The 22,969-nt window shown below is 67.4% G+C and overlaps 4 protein-coding genes and 1 long non-coding RNA gene across 8 annotated transcripts in view; 2 read left to right on the top strand and 3 right to left on the bottom strand.

Moving 5' to 3' along the window:
• Window positions 1-17: 17 nt before the first annotated feature.
• CD63 (CD63 molecule) lies at window positions 18-3,173 on the bottom strand. The gene is made up of 8 exons (XM_040539568.1): window positions 3,095-3,173; window positions 2,803-2,876; window positions 1,143-1,331; window positions 981-1,055; window positions 806-901; window positions 562-705; window positions 382-465; window positions 18-265 (listed from the first exon to the last, which is right to left on the bottom strand). Exons 2-8 carry the CDS (start codon window positions 2,866-2,868, stop codon window positions 200-202), a joined length of 720 nt encoding a protein of 239 aa, XP_040395502.1. The 5' UTR covers window positions 2,869-2,876; window positions 3,095-3,173; the 3' UTR covers window positions 18-199.
• A 272-nt stretch (window positions 3,174-3,445) lies between these two features.
• INPP1 (inositol polyphosphate-1-phosphatase) lies at window positions 3,446-6,331 on the bottom strand. 3 transcript variants are annotated; one of them, XR_005814971.1, is made up of 7 exons: window positions 6,214-6,331; window positions 5,122-5,327; window positions 4,987-5,047; window positions 4,697-4,897; window positions 4,442-4,616; window positions 3,740-4,337; window positions 3,446-3,697 (listed from the first exon to the last, which is right to left on the bottom strand). XR_005814971.1 is itself a non-coding variant. In XM_040539546.1 (6 exons), the coding sequence occupies exons 1-6, from the start codon at window positions 6,245-6,247 to the stop codon at window positions 3,842-3,844; spliced, it is 1,173 nt and encodes a 390-aa protein (XP_040395480.1). In that variant the 5' UTR covers window positions 6,248-6,331; the 3' UTR covers window positions 3,446-3,841. The 3 variants fall into 3 exon arrangements, 2 of the variants coding, with proteins under 2 accessions (XP_040395480.1, XP_040395481.1); XM_040539546.1 differs by having other exon boundaries at window positions 3,446-4,337; XM_040539547.1 differs by lacking the exon at window positions 6,214-6,331 and adding an exon at window positions 6,001-6,180 and having other exon boundaries at window positions 3,446-4,337.
• Window positions 6,332-7,420: 1,089 nt separating this feature from the next.
• GDF11 (growth differentiation factor 11) lies at window positions 7,421-15,843 on the top strand. The gene is made up of 3 exons (XM_040539548.1): window positions 7,421-7,792; window positions 12,009-12,382; window positions 13,092-15,843. The coding sequence occupies exons 1-3, from the start codon at window positions 7,441-7,443 to the stop codon at window positions 13,470-13,472; spliced, it is 1,107 nt and encodes a 368-aa protein (XP_040395482.1). The 5' UTR covers window positions 7,421-7,440; the 3' UTR covers window positions 13,473-15,843.
• A 1,366-nt stretch (window positions 15,844-17,209) lies between these two features.
• On the top strand, window positions 17,210-20,748 carry LOC121061168. Its single transcript, XR_005814982.1, has 2 exons — window positions 17,210-18,459; window positions 18,825-20,748. It is a non-coding gene; the product is annotated as an uncharacterized LOC121061168 (long non-coding RNA).
• The window catches only part of LOC121061146 (SAP domain containing ribonucleoprotein), a 29,305-nt gene continuing 26,896 nt past the window's right edge, over window positions 20,561-22,969 (bottom strand). For both annotated transcript variants that reach the window (XM_040539573.1, XM_040539575.1), the window contains one exon: window positions 20,561-22,653. In XM_040539573.1, the coding sequence (XP_040395507.1) occupies window positions 22,612-22,653 (42 nt within the window). In that variant the 3' untranslated portion in view covers window positions 20,561-22,611. The remainder of the gene's footprint in view (window positions 22,654-22,969) is intronic.

Below are 22,969 nucleotides of genomic sequence, written 5' to 3'. Positions count from 1 at the left end.
AAATCCAGCCCCACAGCTTTAAGGAAGCTTTTTGTTTTATTTCCCCAACCCCCTGTGCTGCCCCTCCAGCCCTTGTTGGCACACAGCAGGGGGGGGTCTGGTGGCAGCGACCCCCATGGGGGTGGGGGGGTGTTTGGCACATGGGGCCCCCCCAGGTGGGGGCAGCGAGGGCTGGGGTTGCCGCGGTGCCCATCGGGGGCTACATGACCTCATAGCCGCTGCGGATGCCCTTCATCAGGCAGCAGGTGAAGATGATGCCCAGGATCTGCGAAGGGAGAGGGCAGGGGGATTGGTCCCGGAGCCTCCCCTCCAACACACTCACATACACTATGGGGGGGAGGGATCCCAGCCCGCTGAGGGAGGTCCCAGCCCCCCACCCACCTCGAAGAAGGCAATGCCCAGCGCAACGGCGGCCACGATGAGGATGTTCTTCTTCATCCAGGCTTCCATAGCCTGCAGGCAGCCCTGGGGGGGGGGGAGCAGAGAGGGGGGGGTCTCAGGGGCTGGCATCCCCAGGAGGGGGGGGCTGAGCAGTGCCGGGGGGGCGGGGGGGGTCCTCACCTTCTCGTAGACGGTGGCGGGGCTGGGGTGGATGTTGCAGGTGGTGGTGTTGATGCGGCAGCAGGACCGGGGCACGGTGTCGTTGGCCCTGAACCGCTCGATGCTGGCCCAGTCCGTGTAGTTGCTGGCTCCGCAGCAGTGGAACTGCAGGAGGGGGACACAAAATAAGATGGGGGGGGGAACATAAAATAAGATGGGGGGGCACAAGCCCAGGGTCCCCAGCCCACGGGGCAGAGCTGCTCACGTCCTCCTGGAGCTTGTCCACCGCCTCAGTCAGTGGCTGGTCCTCGCCATACTTGCGCATGGTGTCCCACAGCCCCTCCTCCAGCTTCGAGCGGACCTGGGGGGGTGGGGGGGGTTGTTCAGGACACATCTGGGGAGGGGGGGCACATAACAGCGGTTCCACGCCCCCTCCTCACCTTATCCTTGAAGACGTAGCCGGCAATGGCGGCAGCGATCTCCACCAGGAAGATGATGCTGAGCAGGACGGCAAACTGCAGGGGATGAAGGCAACGTGGGGGGGGTCAGGACCACCCTTGAGCCCCCCCTCGCCCCCCACCCTTGAGCCCCCCCCCCCTCACCGTGGTGACCATGCAGTAGCTCTCCTTCCAGGCGCCGCAGCAGCCGAAGAAGGAGACGAAGAAGATGACGATGCCGACCACCAGGATGGCCACGGGGCTGCTGGCAGCCGGGGCGCTGCCCATCACCAGCGCCTTATTGAGGGCCACCTGCGCGTAGATGCCGATGGCCACCAGGGCCACGCCGCACACCTGGGGGGGGGGGGACACACAGCTTGGGGGGAGGGGGGCACAGCACAGCTGGAGGGGGGGCATGGCTCCCTGCCACCACCCCCCCACAGAGCCCCCAGGGGGTCCAGCACCGACGAGCATCGTCCTGGGGTTGGAGCCTGCCCGGGGTGGGGACCCCATCCCTGGGGGGGAGGGGGGGTGCTCAGTGGCGGGGGGAGAAATCAGTGGCAAGGGGGGGCCACCACAGCCGGGGGGGGGGTGCGTTGGCGGCTATCGGAAGCTCTGCTTCCGGCCACAGTGGAGGCCTTGGGGCGGGGGGGGGGGGGCGGGGGGGCTGGTGCCAGCTCCACAGCCGGGGAGGGGGGGACGCGGCCGGATCTGGGGGTGGCCACGGGGCTGGTTCCTGTGCCCCCCCCCCCCCCCCCATTTCCCCGCCCCGGGCCCAGGCAGAGCCAAGCGGGCACCCCCCCCCCCCCTCCAGAGCAGCGTGGAGCAGGAACGGCTCCATCCCTGTCCCGTCCCATCCTGTCCCCCCAAGCTGGGCCCCCCCCCAGCCACAGCTTCCCCGCCGGGGGGGGTGTCAGGCCCCGGCCCCCCCCCGCGGCCGCCGGCGCTGTTTGCTCGCTGGGTGTGGGTAAACAGAGCCGGCCCCGCCGCCCGCTGCACAAACACTCCGAGCCTCGGGGTCTGGGGGGGGGGGGGGGGGGGTCTGGCGCCTGTGTCCCCCCCACCACCCCAAACCCTCCACCGCTGGCGGACGGCCGAGCCCCCCCCCCCGGCCCCCCCGGGTGACGCAGCCCGGCGCGATCCGGGTGGGACCGGGACGAGTCAGCCCCGGCCGCCCCCTTCCTCCGCGGGGGGGCCACGGGACGGGACGGAACGGGACGGGACGGGACGCGCCCCCCCCGCCCCCGCCGGCCGTTGGCCTCCTCGTGCCTCTTTCCTCACCCCGACTTCCCCAAACCCGTGCTCTGCCCCCACCGTTTCCCCCCCCCAAAAACCCAAACCCCGCGTGGGGACCCCAGCCCGGAGGCAGCACCCAAGTGGGGGGGGGGGGCGGCCTGCCCCGGCCCCCCCCCCCTCCCCCAGCCCCGTTGTGTGCGGGGGGGTGACCCCGGCCCGCCCCTGGTATTGGGCGGCCCCCGCCAGGGCGCGCCAGCCCGGCCCTGCCCTGTTACCCCTGGAGCCTACTGACGACGGAATGGCCACGGCGCTGCACGGCCCCCCCCCCCCCCCCCCCCCCGCCCCCCTTCCGTCCCGCTCCTCCCGGCGCTCGGGGAACGGACGGGGCGAGCCCAGCGAGGGGGCGGCGGCTGCTGCCCGCCGGGGTCCCGCTCGTTGCCCCCCCGGGGGGCTCGGTGGGGAAGAGCCCCCCCACACACACACACCCCGTGCCCGGCGCCCCCCCCCCCCTCCTCCTCCTCCTCCTCCTCCTCCTCCTCCTCGTCCACCCCCCGCCCCCCCCGCCCCGCCCCCCCGGCCCCGCACTCACCCAGAAGATGAAGTTGAAGATGAAAACCAGAAACTTCACGCACTTCATCCCGCCCTCCAGCGCCATGGCGAGTCCTGCGGGAACCGGCACCTCGCAACCGGCCCCGCTCCCGGTGCCCCAGCCCCAGCCCCACAGACCCAGCACCGACCCGGGACCCTCCCGGTACCCCAAGACCCCTCCCGGTACCCCGGGACCGGTAACCCGGGACCGCTCCCCCGCTCCCGGTGCCCCTCCCTCGGTGCCGCTGCCCCGGTGCCGGTGCCGGTGCCGCTACCCCGCCCCAGGCGCTCACCGGCGCCGCTGCCCGTCGGTGCGCTCGGCGATCATATGACGGGGCTGGCGCCAGTCAACAGGAAACCCCGGTCCCGCCCCGGTCCCCGCCCGGTCCCGCCCCGGGGCTGCCCGGTCCCGCCCCCCCCCCCCCGCGCCCCCCGGCCCCGAGCGGCGCCGCCGGAACAGGACAAACACCGGGGGTGGGGGGCGGGGGACATAGGACGGGACACGGAGTCTTTAATGTGCACGCGGGGACAAGGACACCGGGGGGGCCCCATGCTCGCCCCCTGCCCCGCAGCCCCCGGGGTCCCCGCTGTCCCCCGCCCTGTGCCCCGGGGTCTCGGTCACTGCGGTGTCACCACCCCGTGGCACCGGGTCCCCCCTGTCCCCTGCCTTGCACCCGGGGGGCCCGGGCAGCCTAGGTTCCCACCGCCCCACACCCTGCACCCTGGGGTTCCGGCCACCCCGGTGTCACCGCCCCGCACCCTCTGGTCCTTGCTGCCCCATGCCCTGGGGTCCCGGCCACCCCACACCCTCCTGCCCCCCCTGCGACCCTGCTATCCCCATGTCCTGCACCCTGGGGTCCCGGCCACCCCACACCCTGCTGCCCCAAGTCCCCGCTGTCCCCATGTCCTGCACTCTGGGGTCCCAGCCACCCTGGGCTCCTTGGTCCCCGCTGTCCCCTGCCTTGCACCCTAGGGTCCCTGGCCACCCCAGGTCCCCGCCACCCCCTGCCCTGCACCCTGGGCCCCCTGCACCCACGGGCTCACAGCCCGGGCACGGTCGCCAGCGCGTCCAGCACGGCCTCCAGGTGCTGGGGGTGCATGTAGGCCACCAGCCCCCCCCGGTTCGCCCAGCGCTCGGCCCCCATTGCCCCCTCCGCAGGGCGGTTGTAGAGCAGCTCAGGGGGGGGACCATTTTCACCCACCCGCCGTGCCCGCAGGGCCCCCGCCAGGGCCACCGTGCCCCCACCCAGGGCTCGCAGGATGGCGTGGGGGGCACAGGCATCCCAGGCGAAGGTGCTGCCCTCGGAGAGGACGTAGGCATCTGCCAGCCCCAGGATGACGCACAGCATCTTGTAGCCAGCGCCGGCAGCGAAGTGGAGGTGGCCGCCACAGAGGGGGTCCAGGGCTGCCCGCACCCCCGGCCCCTCAGCCCGGCTCAGCACCACGCGGGGCGGGGGGTGCGGAGGCAGCGGGGGGCTCAGCGAGCACAGCCGGGTGTCCTGGTATGCAACGCCCCAGTGGTACCGGCCCTGCCACCTGTGGGGACAGGGACACGGGGTGAGCCCCAACACCACGTCCCGCAGCATGGGTCCGTCTGCAGCAGGGGCGGGGATCCGCGGTGCCCCCCGGTGGGCCGGTACCTGTGGGTGAGGGGGTCTCGGCGGAAGAAGGGCTCGTTGATGACGCCCAGCACGGGGCAGCCAGAGCAGCGGTCATAGGCCCCAATGAGCACCAGCGCCGAGCACAGCCCCGCGGGGGAGATGCCGTCGACAGGGGCCACATCCTCACGCCCACCGATGTACTCGTTGGTGGAGTCTGCGGGCGCAGCCACAGTCGTCAGGGCTTGGCCGTGGCTTGGGGTGGGGGTCCCCAGCCCGCCCCTGTGCCCCGCTCACCGATGGGGTCTATCCAGATGGCCAGGTCCCCGGGCAGGATGCTCAGGGCCAGCCCATCCAGCGCCGCGTCCCCCAGCACCACATCCCGGTGCGCGGCAGCTGCCAGCAGCTCAGCTGCCGCCTGCTCAGGGGCCAGCACGGAGCCCAGCAGTGCCGCGGTCTCGCCGACTGTGCCGCACACCCGCACTGCCACCGTCTCCCCTGCCGGCACCGCAGCGTCACCGAGGGCTGACCCCCGGGTGGTGGTGGTGGTGGTGGTGAGGTCCTGTGCCCACTGCCCCCCGACTCACCCTGGGCATTGGTGAACTCGTTGGACTCCTCGCCGCCAATGTGGCCCTGCAGCTCGGGGAACTGCGGGCAGATCGGGGTCAGCGCGACCCCTCCGGTGCGGGGAACCCCCCTCGTCCCCCCGGCGCAACCCCTACCTCCGTGCCCAGGTCGTGCTTGATGACCTCCTGGATGAGCACGTCCGCCAACGTCTTGAAGTCCTGCAGGAACCGCCGGTTCTTGTCGGCGCCCGTCTTCTCGGCCACCAGGAGCTGGAAGAGGGGCTCCTCGTGCCGGCACAGACGGGCGATGTCGGCTGCCTTCTCCGAGGCACTCACCAGGGCCTTCAGCAGCCCCGCCATGCCTGGGGACGTGGAGCTCAGCAGGCGCCTGCCACGGTCCCGCTCCGTCCCCTGCGTGCCCCCGCGGCACGGCCCCACGCATCCCCAGCCCCTAATTGCAGGGTGCCCAGGGCCGTATCCTGCCTGGCCTGGCAGCGTGTCCCCAGGGTGGGGACCGGGCTAAAATTAACGCGAGCGGCAGCCAGAGGCGCCCGCGGCCCAGAGGTGGGGACGTGGCCGGGGACAGGCATGGGGATGGGGACATGGACGAGGACGGGGATGGGGACGGGGACAGGGACGTGGATGGGGACAGAGATGGGCACGGGACACGGAAAGGGAAGGGGACAAGGACGTGGATGGGGATGGGGACAGGGATGTGAATGGGGACAGACACGGGCATGGCACAGGGATAGGGAAGGGGAGAAGGGGACAGGGATGGGAACAGGGATGGGGACGGGGACAGGGATGGAGTCGTGGACGTGGGGCTCTGCCCGCCCCGGCCAGGTCCCAGCTGCACCCCAGGTGAATGGGGCCGCCCCCCCCCCCGCGGGAAGGGGCCCCCGCCGCGATACCCCCGGACACCGGGGGGGTCGGGGGCACCGTCCCGGGACCCCCCCCTGCGTGGGACCCTCCCGCCCCGAAGCCTTTCCCCGGTGCCCCCGCGGGGGCCGCCCGCGCCCCTCCCGCCGCCGTTACCGGGCCCGCTGCCGCTCTCCGCCCCTCCGGGGCGGCCCCGCTCGGCGGCGCCGTTGGGCGGGGCGGGGCCACCGGGACACGTCACGGCGCCGCCTTAACCCCCGCGGCTCCGCGCGGGACCCGGTGCTGCGGGGGGGTCCCACCGGGGGCTTCCCAGCGCCGCCGCCGCCGCTTCCCGGCCGCTTCCGCCCCGCGCCGCGTTTCCTCGCCCACCGGATGATGACGTCACGACGGGCGGTGATGTCATCGCCGCGGGGAAACCCGGGGGCCGGGGCCCGGCGGGGCGGTACCGGCGGCGCAGCCTCCCCGGGACCCCCCAGGGCCCGACCCCGCCGGGGAAGGAGGCTCCGAGCCCCGGGGGTGCGGCGGGGCCGTTTGCCCCCCGGGCCGCGCGGTGGCGCCCTCCGCCCGGCGCTGAGCCGCGCTCCGGTTTTACCGGCGCCGGTGTGAACGCGGCCGCTCCGGAGCGGCTCCGCCGCGCCCCCTGGCGGGATGCGTCTGCGCCGCGCCGCCGCCGCGCAACCGGGACCGCGGGGCCGCGACTGGGGCCGTGACCGGAGCCGCTCGCCCCGCACCGGGAGCGCCGCCGCCTCCCACGGGGAGCGGGACCCGGGGCGGGTCGGGGCCGGGGCAGCCCGGGAGGGGAGTTTAGGGGGGGCTTGGGGAGGGGGCGCCGGGCGCGGCCGCGCCTCCCCCTTGCCCTCTCCATGGTTCTGATGGGGCCGGCACCGGGAGGGAGCGGCCGGGCCCCGCCCGCCCCGAGGGGTCCCGCTGGGAGCCGCCGCGCTGCCCGGGACCGGGGGGGGGCGAGCCGTGCCGGGAGTCGCTGCCCGGGGCCGCCCGGTCCCGGCGTCCCGGTGTCCCGGTATGAGCACCCCGCTCCCGTTCCTTCCCCCCTTCCCCGGTACGGGACCGGGCGGGGAGGGGCGGGGAGGGAGCGGGGGCGCGGCCCCGGGGCCGGGGCGGGGGGGGAGCACGATAAGGACCGGGAGGGGACCGGGGCCGGGGCGGGGGCGGCTGAGGACACGGCGCGGGAGGGGCCGGGGGCGCGCCCGGGGGGTCCCAACTCCCGGCAAGTGCGGCGGGGCCGGGCCGGGCGGGGCCGGGCGGGGGCCGGGCCGGGCCGGGCGGCGTGCGGGGCGCGGCGGGCCGTGCCCGGTGCGCGGGGGCCGGCGGCTCGCTGGTGACAAGCCCCTGCCAGAACCTCTTTTGTGCGCCCGCAGCCAATCAAGGCCGCTGACGACACACTTCACTTGGGATATAAAACCCCGGGGCCGCCGCCGCCGCTTTTTTCCCCCCCCCCCCCGCGGCCCCTCGCCGCCCCGCTCCGCGCCCCGCCGCCGCCGCCGCCGCCGCCCCGCTCCGCGCCCCGCTCCGCGCCCCGCTCCGCCGGCCCGGGCCCGGCGCGCCGCGGCGGGGGCCGGCGGGGAAGGCCCCGGGATGGCCCCGGTGCTGCTGTGGCTGCTGGCGCTGGTCGCGGGGGGCCCGGCGGGCGCGCAGCCCCCCGCCGCCGCCGCCGCCGAGCCCGCCTGCCCCGTGTGCCTGTGGCGGCGGCACAGCAAGGAGCTGCGGCTGGAGAGCATCAAGTCGCAGATCCTGAGCAAGCTGCGGCTGAAGGAAGCGCCCAACATCACCCGCGAGGTGGTGAACCAGCTGCTGCCCAAGGCGCCGCCGCTCCAGCAGATCCTCGACCTCCACGACTTCCAGGGCGACTCGCTGCAGCACGACGAGTACCTGGAGGAGGACGAGTACCACGCCACCACCGAGACCGTCATCAGCATGGCCCAGGAAAGTCAGTGCCGCCTTTGTTCCGGCCGCAAACTTCGCCGCCGGGCCCCCCCCCGGCCTTCCCCCCTCGCCCCGACCCCCCCGCTCCCCGCGGCCCCGGCTCCGCGCCCGTAACTTTCCGCGCCGCGCCGGGCACCGGCGCCCCCGGGGCTCCCGCCTCCCCCCCCCCGGGGCTCCTCCGCCTCCCCCGGAGCTCCCCCGCCTCCCGTCCCGCTCCCCCCGGGGCTCCCCGCACTCCCCCGGGGCTCCGCGGCTCCCTCCGGGGCTGCCCGGTTCCCCCCGGGATTCCCCAGCCTCCCCCGGTTCCCCCGGGTTTCCCCGCTCTTCCCGGGGCTCCCCGCACCCCCCGTTCCCCCCCGGCATCCCGGGGCCGCCCCGTGCCCAGCCCCGGGCACCATCCCGCAGCTCCCGACCCGCCGGCCCTGGGACCGGCCCCGGGCAGCTTCGTGCTGAGCTCGGGGCGGGGGGGGACGCGCTGCGCCGCACTGCGCAGGGCCACGGGGCTGGAGGGGCATCACGGGGACACTGGGGACACGGGGACATTGGGGACACAGGGACGGGACAGCGCAGCCGGCAGCCACTTCAGAGCACTGGAACCAGGGACTGGGACCAGCTGCTGGGCACTGGGCCTCTGCACTGAGCACCAGGCACTGGGTGCTGGGACCGGGCACTCAGTGCTGGGACCAGGTACTGGGTACTGGGACCTAGCTGTGGGTGCTGGGACCAGGCACTGGGTGCTGGGACTGGTGACTGGGTGCTGAGACTGGGCACTGGGTGCTAGGACCTAGCTCTGGATGCTGGGACTGGGCACTGGGTGCTGGCAGCAGGTACCAGGACTCAGCACTGGGACTGTCCCGAGCACTGGGACCCAGCGATGGGGACTGGGACGGGGGACTGGGACTTGACACTGGCACTGGGCACCAGCACTTGACACTGGGACTCAGCACTGGTGCAGGGACCGGCCTCGGGGTGCTGGGCAGATTTATCCCCTGGCGGAGCAGCCCCGGGCCACACTGCCCGCAGCAGGGGGACACCGTGACACGGTGACGTCCCAGTCCCCAAGCCCCTTGGGGCACTGGGTGCCAGCAGCATCCTGCTGCAGCACGTGGCGGCAGGGTGACAGCGGGGTGACAGCGGGGTGACAGCGGGGTGACAGCAGGGTGACGGCAGGGTGACAGCAGGGTGACAACGGGGTGACAACAGGGACTGCGCGGGGTCCCCGCTGGGTTACGGGGATGGGACAGAGCAGGGGGGCTTCGCTTCGCTGTGACATGGCTCCGTCCGTCCGTCTGTCTGTCCGTCTGTGGGTGCCTGATGTGGGGAGGGGGCGCAGGGATGGGGCCGTGCTGATACGGAGAGGGGCTGGGGGGGGCGAACATCCCCCTGCCGAGTCCCAGCCCCGCTCCACCTGCTCCAGCCGCGGGCCGAGGCTGCCCGGGACCCCCGGGACCCCCGGGGCGGGGGCCGGGCCGGGCGGGGTGTGAAGGCTGAGCGGAAGGGAGGGAAGTGTGAGGCTCTCCCCTCCGCCAGCCCCCTGACGAATTTCCTTCCCAGGCATTAATAGACTCGGGCGGCTTTGAAATTTTATTACCCATAAAATTGACAACACGCTGGGGTTTTCCTCCCCGCTCTGCGTTAACGCTCACTCCCCCCGGCCCCCTCCTCCCCTTAACAGCTCGGGGGCCCCCAAAATAAATACCAGAGCGCGGCCCCTCCTCCCGGCGTGCGAAGGGGTCCCGCGGCCCCGGCCCCAGCCCCGCAGCCGGATGCGCCGCGGGGCCTGGCCTGCCCCGGCCGCTGCCCCGGCCCCTCGCTGCTCCGTTATTATTATGATTTTTTCCTCCCTCTTTGCCTCCCCGTGGCAATTGTGTGGGTTTTTATGGTTCCTGAACAGAAGGAGGGAAAAGGCTTTATAGGCAGCAGAGCCATAAAGCTCTCGGGTTCCCCTCGCCCGCCCCGGCCGCCCCCCCGCCCCGGGTTTAATCCAAAGCCACAACCCTCCACAGCCCTCACCCCCCCATTTTTTTAACTGCAGAAGAAACCCGGAAAGGTTAATTGGGTCCTAAAACCATTTATGGGCTACCCCTGACCCCCGCGACCTCCGGGGTGGAGGCAGCTTAATGAGGGGCGATGGAGGCCGGGGCGCGGGGGGCACGGCCCGCGGGCGAGGGGCCGGGGGGTGCCCGTGCCAGCGCTGCCACGCCAGCACCGGGGCCGCTCAAGGTCAGTGGGGAGTGGGGGCCATGGGACAGGGCCGGTTGTGGCGGAGGTGCCGCCGGCACGTGGCCCGCTGCTGGGCGATGGGGTGTCCCTGGGGCGCTGCGGCGGGTGAGGGGTTAAGGGGGCATTTTGGGGAGGGGGAGCCCCAAATCCTGCCGGGTGCCTCCGCAATGGGAACAAAGAGCGGGGCGGGGGGCTCGGGGCCGCCCCCCTCCTGGCACATACTCAGCTGTGACCGGTGTCCCGGTAACCTTTATCCCCCGTTGCCACAGCGACGGGCCGAGCATCCTGGCACCGCCGCAGCCCTGTGCCAGGAGCAGCGCGGCGTGGCAGAGCCACTGCGGCCCCCCGGCGCCCCGAAGCCCCAACACCTGGGAAGCCGGGATGAGCCGGTAAGAGGCTCGGCCGCAGCTTCAGGGTCCTGCATCGGCTCCAGCATTGGTGTCTCTCACCCAGAGACCCTACAAAAACAACCCCAGTGGAGCTGTCCTTGTCGCAGTCCAGCTGTGGCGAGCCTGGAGCCAACCCCGTGAATCCACTGAGGATCTTGGTGTGGGACCGTGGGGACTGAGAGCCCCTTGGGGCAGCCACTGGCACGTGCTGGGACAATGTCCTGCCAGCCACCAGTGGCGAAGCCACCAGGGCTCGGGGGCACTGTGTGCCCTAGGGAGGGGATGGGGCAGCGCAGGGGGAACATGTTCGGGGCCGGTCCCGGGGGAGCACGGGTTTAATAGGGGGCTTGTGCGCAGCAAATTGCTGGGAGGGGTTTGCGCGGTGAGCGCCCGCGGCCCCCCAGCCCCTGTCACTTTGGTTTATGTGAGCCGCGGCGGGGGGGAGCGTGCGGGCCACATGGCGGATGGATGGCATTCCCGGGGCTGCGGCCGGTGTCGTGACCCCGATGTGTTCGGGGAGGCCTCGCGCGCAGCAAATGGCCCCGCGCTGCAGCTGGGTGCTATTAAACCTGACCGGTGCGTGGCAGGGGGAGGGGGCTGCGTGGGGGGGGGGGGGGGAAATTCCCAGCTCAATTTGACACAGATGTTTGGCAAGCGGGGAGGGCGGGCGCAGGGCCGGATCCACCCGGGGTGCTGCTGCGGGGCTGGGGGAGGGCGGCTGGGTGCTGGGGGTGCGGATGCTTGGGGGTTCCCATCCCCAGGGAGGCCGCTCGCCCTCGCCTCCGTGCCCGAGTGCGTTGCCCAGAGCAGGGGTGGTGGTCCCACCGTGGTCCCAGGGCGAAGCAGCCTCCCCAACAGCTCCAGGGAGCTAAAATCGTCCCCATGGAGCCTGCACTGTGCCAGGGTGAGCTCAGCACCACGGGGCCCTTCTCTGCACTTTGCCGCGCATCGAGCTGCTGCCCTCCTGGGACTGTGGGCACACAGCGGGGGATGCTGCGGGTCTGCAGCCAGGGGACGTGCTGGGTCTCTGGTCGAGGCTGCTGCGGGTCTCTGGCTGGGGAGGCTGCGGGTCCGTGGTCGGGGAGGCTGTGGGTCTCCACCTGGGGGATGCTGTTGGTCCCTGGCTGAGGATGCTGCGGGTCTGTGGCCAGGGAGGCTGCAGGTCTCCACCCAGAGGAGGCTGCAGGGCTCCGTCTAGGGGCTGCTGCGGGTCTCTGGCTGCGGATGCTGCGGGTCTCCACCCGGGGGATGCTGCGGGTCCCTGGCTGTGGGCAGAGGGAGGCCAGGGGATGCTGCAGCCCCGGCCGGTGGCTCTGCAGGTGCTCCAGGACCAGAGCCCCCCGCCCCGCTCAGCCCGGCCCCGCGGCCCCGCAGGGGATCATGAATCCCTGGTGACACAGGGTCAGGGGGCAGCCCTGGGACCTTATTGCGAATCGAGGGGAAATGACCCCCGGAGCGGCCTCTGACCCGACCTTCAACTCCTAATGACCGAGGAGGAGTTTACACCGGCCTGCGTGCGGGAGGCCTGGGGCAGGGGGGAGCCCAGGGGTGCCGGGGGCTCGGTGGGGCGCAGCTGGGGCTGCCCCTGACCCGTCCTTCCTCCCACAGCCGACCCCGTGGTGCAGATCGAGGGCAACCCCCACTGCTGCTTCTTCAACTTCAGCCCCAAGATCATGTTCACGAAGGTGGTGAAGGCACAGCTGTGGGTGTACCTGCGGCCGGTGCAGCACACCTCCACCGTCTACCTGCAGATCCTCCGCCTCAAGCCGGTGACGGAGGAGGGCAGCCGCCACATCCGCATCCGCTCGCTCAAGATTGACCTCAACTCCCGCATCGGGCACTGGCAGAGCATCGACTTCAAGCACGTGCTGCAGAACTGGTTCAAGCAGCCGCAGAACAACTGGGGCATTGAGATCAACGCCTTCGACCCCAACGGCAACGACCTGGCCGTCACCTCGCTTGGCCCCGGGGCCGAAGGGCTGGTAGGTGCCCACCATGGGGACAGAGCCCCAGTGGGAGCTGGGGGGGACCCGGTTGGCACCGGGGAGCTGGAGGGCAAAGGAGAGGAATGGGGATGGGTGTGGGTGGGGAGGGCAGCTCCATGGGGCAGGTGACAGCTCTGCGGGGACGATGACAGGTCCATGGGGCTGGTTTTAGCTCCATGGGGATGGTTCTGGCTCCATGGGAATGGTTCTGGTTCCATGGGGGTGGTTCTGGTTCTGTGGACCTGGTTCTGGCTCCATGAGGATGGTTTTAGCTCCATGGAGATGATTTTAGCTCCATGGGGATGGTTCTGGCTCCATGGGGGTGGTTCTGGCTCCATGGGGATGGCTCTGGCTCCATGGGGTTGGTTCTGGCTCCATGGGGATGGCTCTGACCCCATGGGGTTGGTTCTGGCTCCATGGGACTGCTCCCAGCTCTGTGGGGACAATGACAGCTCCATGGGGCTGGTTATGGCTCTGCTGGCTTCGTCACCAGTCCATGGGACCAGTTACAGCTCCAAGGGGCTGCTCATAGCTCCATGGGGACAGTGACGGCTCCGCAGGGCTGTGGACAGCTCTGCGGGGCTCCGTGGGAGCCAGGGAGCTGGAGCAGTGGGACTGCGGGGCTATGGGACCGGGGGGCTATGGGGCTGCAGGGCTATGGGGCTGCGGGGCCATGGCCAGGGCTGATGCTCCACTCTCCCCCCAGCACCCCTTCATGGAGCTGAGGGTGCTGGAGAGCAACAAGCGCTCGCGGAGGAACCTGGGGCTGGACTGCGATGAGCACTCGACCGAGTCGCGCTGCTGCCGCTACCCACTCACCGTCGACTTCGAGGCCTTCGGCTGGGACTGGATTATCGCCCCCAAGAGATACAAAGCCAACTACTGCTCGGGGCAGTGCGAGTACATGTTCATGCAGAAGTACCCGCACACCCACCTGGTGCAGCAGGCCAACCCCCGGGGCTCGGCGGGGCCCTGCTGCACCCCCACCAAGATGTCCCCCATCAACATGCTCTACTTCAATGACAAGCAGCAGATCATCTACGGCAAGATCCCGGGCATGGTGGTTGACAGATGTGGATGCTCTTAGACCCCCCGCTGGTGCTGCCCCCTCCGCCCCGGGCCCCACGTCCAGCCAACAAACTCATCTTTTCTTCCATTTTTTTTTTTGTTGTTGTTGCTATTGATTTTTTTTTAAAGATACAAAGAACAAGCGTTGAAATTCCTTTGAATGTTGGGGAAAGAGAGTGAGAATAATAATAATAAAAAAAATCCGGCGGAGAAACGCTGCACCAAACCTGCGCTTCGACATGCATTGTGCAATAAGCAGACATACAGCGAAGGGAGGGGGCGGCCCCCCCCAGCACCGCCACCGCCCCGGCACCGGCACCATGCGGCTCCTCCACCGGACACCTCTGGCCCCAGGGGAGAGCAGAGGGGAGACAGCAGCGGCGCGGCGGACGAGCGGAGCCTGCGTTCCTCCGGCTGCAGCGGGGACGGGGACGCGGCCGTGCACCCCACGGCGAAGGCGACATCCGAGGCTGACAGCGGGGGGAAGGCTCCTGCCCCAGTTCCCCTCTCAGAGCGAGGACTGCAGGATCCGGCCCCGGGATGGCTCCGCCAGGGCACGGCCACGTGGGCGCAGGCGGCAGCTCTGGCCCGGGAGGAATCCGTCTCCCTCCTTTAATTTATTTATTTATTACGGACCCTCCTGGCTGGTGCTCTGCCATGGGACGCCCCAGGGTGCTGCCTCCTCCCCACCTTCGCGCCACCAGCACCACGCCGGGCACCACGACGGCGGGGCCGGCACAGCCCTAGAGGTCCCGGCATGCCCCCAGCCCTGTGCCACCTGCAGCTGGACGGTCCCGGCTGCCCCCCTGCCCTCCTGGAGCGGATCTGGCCCCAGCGGGATGTGGCCGGGGGGACTCAGGGGAATGCGGCCGGGGGAGCAACCGTGATGCAGGGTTATCTGGAGGCGGCACCGGCCAGAATTGGACGGAGGCTCTGGCTGGGGAGAAATTCCGCTTATGCGGCACATTCGCCTCCCCCTCTGCCCTCGATGTTTGGATTATTTTCGCATGAGAACAGGATCCTGCTTTCTCAAGAGTTCATCTGCCCCTGCTGCTCCGGCGTCTCCCCTCTGCGGCCGCAGTGATGCAACCGGCCCTGGCGCCAGGCAGCCGCCGGCCCTGCACCCCCCCCACCCCCCACGCACCGGGCACCCCCGCGCCCCCCGCCCCCGGACCCACGGGACGGAAGCCGCCGGCTCGGGGGCAGCACGAGGAAGACCCCAGACCTCGTCCCTAGCACTTATCCAAAGGGTGCTGGTGCGCCCCGGCCGGGCGCCGTGCCCCAGCCCTCCCGCCCCGATCACAGCACCGTGGGGCGGGGGGGCGCAGGGAGAGACCCCTGGCCCCAGCCGGGCTGTCCCCATGCCCCATGCAGCACTTAGGGACAGCTCAGGGTTGAACACGCCCTGGCCAGGGGACTCGGGATGCTCAGCACTTGTCCCCTGCTCCATGCACCCCCCAAGCGCTTACAAGGACGAGGCTGCCCTGAAGCCCCCCAAGCACTTAGGGCCCGGGAGCGCGCGGGGTTCCCAGAGCTCGGCAGCCGCTCTCTGGCCTCAGCAGCATGAGGGAAGCGGTGTGGGGCTGGATACAGCCTGTGGGATCCGCCAGCGCCGACACCAACCCAGCTGCGGGGCGGGAGGTTGGTGCCGCAGCCCCAATCCCTGCTCTTCAGTGCCTTCGGGGGCTGCCAGCGCCGCTTCCGGAGCCGGCAGGGGGATGGGGTGTGGAAGCAGCGTCCCGCAGCACCTGGGGGGCTCGTCCTGGAGAGGTGGCACTCAGGGGGCGTTTTGACAGTCCCCATCGCAGTTGCACCCAGCGCCAGCCATCATCACCTTGTCCCTCCGCATACGACACCGCTGGATGCGGCCGCCGATCAAGGACGCGCTCGGGCAGAGGAGTGGCAGCACCCAGAGCCGGGAGCCGGAAAAAAGCCAAAATCTGCTTTGGAGTGAACTGGAAAGGGCGCGGGGCCAGCGTGCTCCAATGCTCATCCACGGCCATCAGCACAGCCTTGAGCCCCATGCAGCCACGTGCCAACACACTCGGCACAATGCAGCTGCTCCCTGGGCACCGCTCACGGTGCTGCCCATGAGGTGCAGGGCACGAAAGGTGGCGGCACCGGCGCAGCCAAGCCTGGAGCCACGCGAGGCAGCAGATGGGGACCACGGCCCCGAAACCCGGCCCTACTCCCACAAAAGCCCCCGTGCCCACCGGGGTGCCGCGGCAGGCAGGTGGCGCCGGAGAAGAACTGGGACCAGTGCCCCGTGCTGACTGGTCCCAGCGCCGGACCGAGGGCAGCAGGCTGGGCGGCGCAGCCCCAGCAGTATGTTATTATTTACACTGTGTATTGTTACTGTGCGTAATGTCCTAGGTTATTTTTGTTCGTTTGTTCGTCGTTTCGTTCTGTTTTTTAATTGGGTGCGGGGGGATGTGGCAGCGACTTTGCGAGGGCGATGGCTCAGGACAGAGGCCACGGGAGGGAGGGGGGACGTGGCGGGTTCGAATCGCATGACCAAAAGGCCATTGGTGGTCGGGGGGGGGTGTTTTTTAATCACATGACCAAACACAGCACTTGAACATCAAAAAAATAAAAAAATAAAAATAAATAAAAAAATATTTAAAACCAAAACAAAACATAAATAAATCGGAGCATTCAGAGCTTTCAGCTCCCGTCCCGCACCGGGGGCTCCCACGTGCCCAGAGGTCCCGGCCCTGCCGCCGAACCAATGCGGGTGCCACAAGCCAACGCCGGTGCCATGGCGCCTGGGGACAGCCACGTCCCCCGCCAGCCTGCCCCAGGCACCAGCGCTACCGTCCCATGGCCACCGGAGGCTCAGCTTGGCCCGGAGGGCAGGGAGCGAGCAGAGCCTCTGTGCTGAAATCCCGCATCAGGCAAGGGTCCCATTTGCACTACAGAAAGGAAAGGAGGAGAGGCTTGATACAGGATCCCCTGTGCCGCGTGGCTGAGGTGCTCCCACGCCTGCGCTTCCTCATCGCAGTTTTCCCTGTCCCCGTGCCACCAAATCCCCCGGGGGTGGGGATGTGGGGATGGGGATGGCGCGAGGTTCCCCTGGCCGGGACTCAGTCCCCTTCCTCGTGCTCTTGCCTACCTCAGGGGCTCTGGATGACACCCAAGGCTTTACTTGCAGTGCCCATTTATTTTCCGCCCTGGGGACACGCGGGCAGGCTTCAGCCTCCGTACGGGCACGCTGCGCCCCTGGGAGGAGGATGCAGCGTGGCCACCGCTCACCCATGGGAGAATCGCGCACGGATGTGGCCGAGCAGGAGCCGAAAGCAGCGGGCACGCCGGCGTCCCTGCAAAAAATAAAATAATAATAATATTTTGGGAGAAGCGACAGGAAAGGCAAAAAAAAAAAAAAAGCTCAGTGATCGTCTCAGTTACTGTGTTGTATAAATCACGTTCGTTTTGTATCTTGCGTTAGTCTCTGGTGTATATGCTAACCGTTGCTTCTGTCCCAGTTCCTTCCTTTTTTTTTTTTTAGACCTTTTGTACAATAAAAAATTTATATAGCCAAAAAGAAGAGAGGAAAAAAAAAAAGGGGAAAACTGCTGAGAAATGCGTTTCGCTTGGGTTCCTTGCCACCACCGTCCCTCTGCACAGCACCCAAGTGCCCACCAGGACCCCAGCTTCACACCCAGGGATGCTGCAGAGGGGGGCCCACATGGGCACCCCCCCCCAGCCCCCATTTTCCTGCAGGGCGCAGGGATCACCCCCCACCCCCCCAGTGCCACTTGCTGGTGGAGGCACAGGGGTGTATGAGGAGACCCCGTCCTCCAGGTCCTCGCCTCCCTGCCCCACGCCGGGACCACCGCTGCCTGCCCATCCCTGGCGGGCTCGGCCCCCATACTGCATCCCTGCGTCACCGCAGCCCTCCGGCACCGCGCGCCCCATCCCGCAGCCCCCCCATGTCCTCCCTCGAGAGCCTCTGCCTCGATTCAGCGCCCCCAGCCTTGGCTGGCTCGGGAAATATGTTTCCTGATGCTTCTCATTTTTCCCACGCTCCCTGCTGCCGGCTGCGGAGCAGCGGATGAGCGGGGAAGAAATCCGCCCTAACGCCCGTGCCCCGCTCGGTCCTGGTGCCAGAAGTGCGTCTCCCCCCCTCTCCCCAAGCCCCCCACAAACATTTGCCTTTGTACTTCAAAAACCACGCTGAGAACCAGCTGGGCAGCATGCAAATGCCCTCAAACCCATCCAAACGGGCTGGGAAGAGCATCCCCATCCTGCCAGTGCAGCCCCGACCTCTCCTCACCCCAGCCCCGCTCCTCGGCAGCTTCGCCCCACGGAGGGGACGCTGAGCACGTGGGCGCCGGCAGCCTCCACTGCCTCTGCTCCACACTGTAAAGCTGAGATTTACAGGTGGCCGGAGGAGACCAGAGCTGGGCAGCCTTTATGGAGCCTCATTAGGAGCTGCAGGTATGCCGAGAATGTCGCAGCTAATTACAGCTGGGCTCGGCGGGGGACAGGGGTGCACAGCTGGGGGGGCGCTGGGGTCGCTGGCCGCGGGGCCGGGATGGAGCTGCGAGGTTCTTGGCACGAGCGGGGCCCAGGCTCGAGGGCTCGGCTCCAGTGCGGAGCCCCGGGGTCGGCCAGGTCCCAGGCCCCAGCGGCCCCGTGGAGCTGCGCCACTTCCCAGCTCTCGCGCTCCCTGTGCCGGAGCCAAGGTCCCTTCCCAAAGGCCTGGGGACGTGCTCGGCAGCTGCCGTGTGCCCCCATCCTCGCTGCCCTGCTGCTCCCCGGCTCTGCTTGCTCCATCGGAGACTCCCCGAGCCCAGCCCAGCCGCAGGCAGGCTCCAGGCAGGGCTGAGGTCCTGGCCATGCACAGGGCACCAAACCTGCGCTGACCTGGGGAAGAACCCACCCAGCCTCCTCTGGACCCAGCTTTCCCATGGATAAAGCCCCCGGAGGGCTCCAGGACCTGCGCAATGGCACCAGAACCAAACCAGAGCCCGGGACGTGATGTGTGGCACCAAACACTGGTGGCGGTGAGGTCCGGGGCACCCCCACACCCCCACCTGCCCGCTGCCCCCGCATGGCCACCGCGAGGTCTTGGTCCCCTTTGTTTGTTTGTTTCGGGGACGATGTCAAGAGTTTAACGAGCGCACGCCTTTGTTCCCGTCACGTCTCCCCGAGGCTGCACCCCACATCAGTGGCTCCCCGGCCACCAGCTGACCTAGTTCCGAAACCCAGGGCAGGGCTGGGGCGGGGGGGAGAGGGACAAATTAGGACAGGGACGTGTGGGCGACCACCCACAGCTGCACCATGACATAATATGGCTCCCTAACCTTCCCCTCCACTGCCTAACAAGACTGCCCGCACGCAGCATTCACAGTAATTAAACCATCAACAGGGAGCTTGGCTGGGATCCACCGACCTCACCACGTCCCGGGGAGATGCTGGCGCGGGGCACGGCACAGTGGCAGCACCGGGGGGACCGGGTGGCTCAGCCCTTGGCCACGGCACTCGGCGACGGGACTGCGGGGTCCTTGAGGTCCCCGAAGCATCCCATGCTCAGGCATGGGGCGGTGAGTACCTCACGTGGGGCGTCCCCCGTCCTTCCCTGTCCCCCAGCAGACGCATCTGTGAAGCCACCTCTGCAGCAGGAAAACCTCAGGGGGCTGATGGCACCGACTGGCCCCCGTGCCTCGCCACTGCTCAGGAAGGGCAGCGCTTGGGTTCCTCGGGGCAAGGAGCACAGAAACAGTGAGTCCGGAGAGGGAAAGCGAGGTCCTGGCGCGGCGCAGGAACCCTCCTGCAGCCCCATGGAGAGGCGCGGCCGTGGGCTCAGCCCCACGCTCCCAGCCCCACGCAGGGGCTCACTGGCCCCAGGGCAGCACAGGTGGGGGGCAGCCCCTCCACTCGTCCCTGCACACGCCGGCCTGCACTCTTTTGTCCCCTCATTTCCCTGAATTTAAACAAAAGACGCTTCCAACCCACCCAGGGAGGCCGCGGGGAGCAGAGCCGGGTGCCGTGGAGAGAAGTGGCGCTGGCACTGGCTCGGGACCGAGCCCCCTGCGCACCGAGCCCCCACCTCCTCCGTGGCCCCCACACTGCACAGCCCCACCACTGCTCCCGCCCCTGGCCCCCCCAGGCCTGACCTATAGTCCCACTCGCATTTACAGCCCAAGCGTCTGCTGTGAAAAGTGACTTCATGCTGAATTTGGGCACTGCACGGCGTTACCAGCTCTCACGCTGCAAGCCCCGGCCCTCCTTTTCTTTCGCTCGCTTTCCCACACTTTCCCCCACTCATTGTGTGCCCGCTGCTTTTTTTCTTCGCCTATTCAGCCCAAATTAGTCACGAGCAGCCCCCAGCTTGGAGAGGAAAAATAAATTAGGTGGTGTTTTAAACACAGTGTGATTGGAACGATTCTCCCCTGCACCCAGGAGGGGAAAGCCCAGCCTTTGAAAGATGCAGTGTCCTCCACCAACAGCCCCCGCGCACGGCCCTGGGAGCGGGCTGGGGACGTGGCCCCGCGCGGAGCTCACTGGGTTGCGGTGCCATGGCCAAAGGAGGCTCAGCCCTGGCCAGGGGAGGGGACGGGAAGAAGCTGGACCCAGCCCCATGTCACGGGGAAGGACTGCGTGGGACACGTGGCCAGGCACCAGGTCCCCGTCCCTGCTCCGGGAAGGGGACAGCACCGGCACCCCCGAGTTTGGTTCTCAGCTTGATGAGGTTGGAAGCCCGGAGAAGCTGCTGTGACAAAGCCTTGGATACCAGGAGAGCTCTGTCCGCCCCCCCTTGTCTCTCTGACCACCCATGGCTCCCGGCACCCACACCAGCAGCAAAGGGAAGCACTGGCCCTGTTGTCCTTACGCACCTCCGTGGCTCCAGCTCCGCTACCGCTGGGTGCCAGCCCCGAGTCCTGCCCCCGGCCGGAGCAGCAGGGTGGCTCCGGGGAGGCGAGAGGGGACGAGGAGCCGGGGCAGGCTGGGAGCAGCGGGCGGCAGCAGCTTTCCCCACGGCCGTGGTGCACCAACACCCATCCATCTGTCCGTCCATCCGTCCGTCCGTCGCGGCTCCATCCCCGCAGCACGCTCCGGCCCCCAGCGCGGCCGCGCCACACGTCAAACCGACAGACACCAGAATTGCCTTGGAGAAGCAGTTTTATTATGAAACCAAGAACGAAATGCAGTGTTTGCCCTGACACACTACAAAACATCTCAAGCAAATAACCAGCAGAAGGATCATGAGCCAAATAGAAAATACATCTTACAAAATCTGACATACAAAAAAAATAAAACAAACGACAGAATAAAGTTATTACATTAAATCGGGAAAGAGCAAGGGAGCTTCGATTCACTCAGCCATCGACAACCCAAGACACAACGAAACCCGGACCCTGTGGCTTTTAGCTGCCCTTTGGGAAAGTAAACAAATGTCCAAGGTATTGCTTAGAGTCACTGAGGGCGCACACATGCAGTCAGACTGCAGACATTAGTGGAACAGAAGCAGTTTGAAGACTTCTATGTTAAAAAATATATATATATATTGCTTATTAAGAATCAGGTATAAGCCTCTGAAAAGCTCCCATTTGTACATACATCTGCTGTTCTCTGGCGTCTTAAGGAACCAAGCACTGACAACGCAAACACCCTTCCGATAAAAGGTTACAGTCAGAAATAAAAGTCCTACAACTTCAGTAAGTCTCCAGACAACAGAAGGATTTCAGCCAAAATGCCCACCCAAAAATCCAAGCGGAGGCCTGGACCTCTGCTTATACCTGGGGCCGAGGTATCCGTGCGAGGGAAAGCACTGCACAAGGTGTGGCAGGAACGAACGCTTGCAACTGGAGCTAATTCTCTACATACAAAGAAGGAAGAAAGGGCACCAGGCGGCTGCTCTCGCTGCCATGGCGCTGCCAGTCCGACGGCCACTGGCCTCGGGCTCCTACACTTCGCTGCTGTGTGCCCACACAAGCCACCCCGAGGAATTGCTTGTTACAGCCCGCTAGGAATGAAGGTGCCCTCCAAAACGCCGCAGCAACAACGTGCGCTTAACAGGCTGCGGCAGCGCTGCCTTCCGTGGGACCCGGCCGAGGTTTTGCCCCACAACTTGACCGCAACGGTCCCGGTTAATGCAGAAGGAACTGCCTTCTGCACGGCGACCGAGATCTTCTGCCCTGAACGCAGGTCCTAGGGCAACAGCGGTGCCCTCCTGCACCCTCCGGCAGCTCAGAGAAGAGCGAGGCTTCTTCAGCAAGTGTGCGAGTCAACCAGCTCGCCAGCTGCTCTGAAGCAAAGAGAGGAGAAAATGAAACCCAGCCTGAGAACACGCTTGGACAAAGGGATTCTGCCGTTGTGTTTAAGGAGCGAAATGTATCGCTGACCTTAGAGGGGCCTGGAAAACGTGTGTGAAACGCCAGGAGCCCCAGAGGGCTTAACAAGGCCGGATAAATGAAGCGGTCAGAACGGGCTCCGTTTGCAAGCACACTGCTACTTTTCCCTCCTCGTTTTAGGACACCAGTCTCGATCTAAGGTTAACCGGCAATTCCCGCTCTGACAATCCCTGTTAGCCTCACCCTGGGAAGGAAGGCAGCTGCGAAACTGCCCCGTGTGCTGGCTACCAAAGCGCCACTCCTCCGTTTCTGAAAACACGAGACCAAATCCTTCCCTGCCATGCAACCTGCCGGGGCGCAGAGCGGAGCCCGCATCCCACGTCGTGCTCTCCTGATGAAGTGTCCTTGTCCCAGCCGCCAGGAAGAGACCGTGACACAGCTGAGCCTCGGGGCCCGTTTTCACAAGGTAAAGGAGGAGAAGACCAAGAGACGGAGGCAGCATCGAGACAGCAAACATCAAACACTTCCAATGGTTCCTTGCTCCAGCAGCAAACGTGAATTTTTAACCTAGAGCCGTGCCTATGACAGCCGGGGAAGGACCAGGCTGCAGGACTTCGGGCTACCAAAGATGCAATAAGACCAGTTCCTTCTTTTTGCCCTACTTCTTTTTTTTTAAAAAAAAAACTTCGTAACTTGAAAGAGTAAGTAGCACAATCATACAACTATGGGGGGTTCCCTGTCTACTCATCACTAAAACCTAGAAGAACAGAGTGTGAGAGTGAGAGAAAGTGGGGGAAAGAGAAAGAGTATGCACGCACTCGAGGCACACTGCAAGTGGGGGGAAGCTAGGGAGGACCGGCATCAGACAATCCCAAAGCGCTCTGCTCTTTTCCTCTTCTTTGCCTGCAAAAAAAAAAAAAACAAATAGAAGGAAATTCAAGACCAAGACCAGCGAATGAGTTCTTCTAAAGCCTCGCCCAGCCTGGTGGAGGATTTCCTACCAGCCTGGCGTGGGTAACAACGCCCGTGCACGGCAGCTCCAGCCCCTTCCTGAGCGCGCCGACACAAAGCCCGTTGGAGGGAAGGTTTTGTACCGCGCTTGGCAGGGAGCTATGAAGGTTTTCTTCTAACCCTGGGACAAAGAGAGCCCCCAAATCCAGTAGCAGAAATATACAGTGCCTGAGATACAGTGCTGCTGAAGTCACTTCATCTTGCTGGC

This window comes from Cygnus olor, chromosome 29, assembly GCF_009769625.2.
Source record: "Cygnus olor isolate bCygOlo1 chromosome 29, bCygOlo1.pri.v2, whole genome shotgun sequence".
NCBI classification, from domain to species: Eukaryota; Metazoa; Chordata; class Aves; order Anseriformes; family Anatidae; genus Cygnus; species Cygnus olor.
The sequence above is the reverse complement of the archived record's forward strand: the minus strand, read 5'-3'. Positions and strand labels throughout refer to the sequence as shown.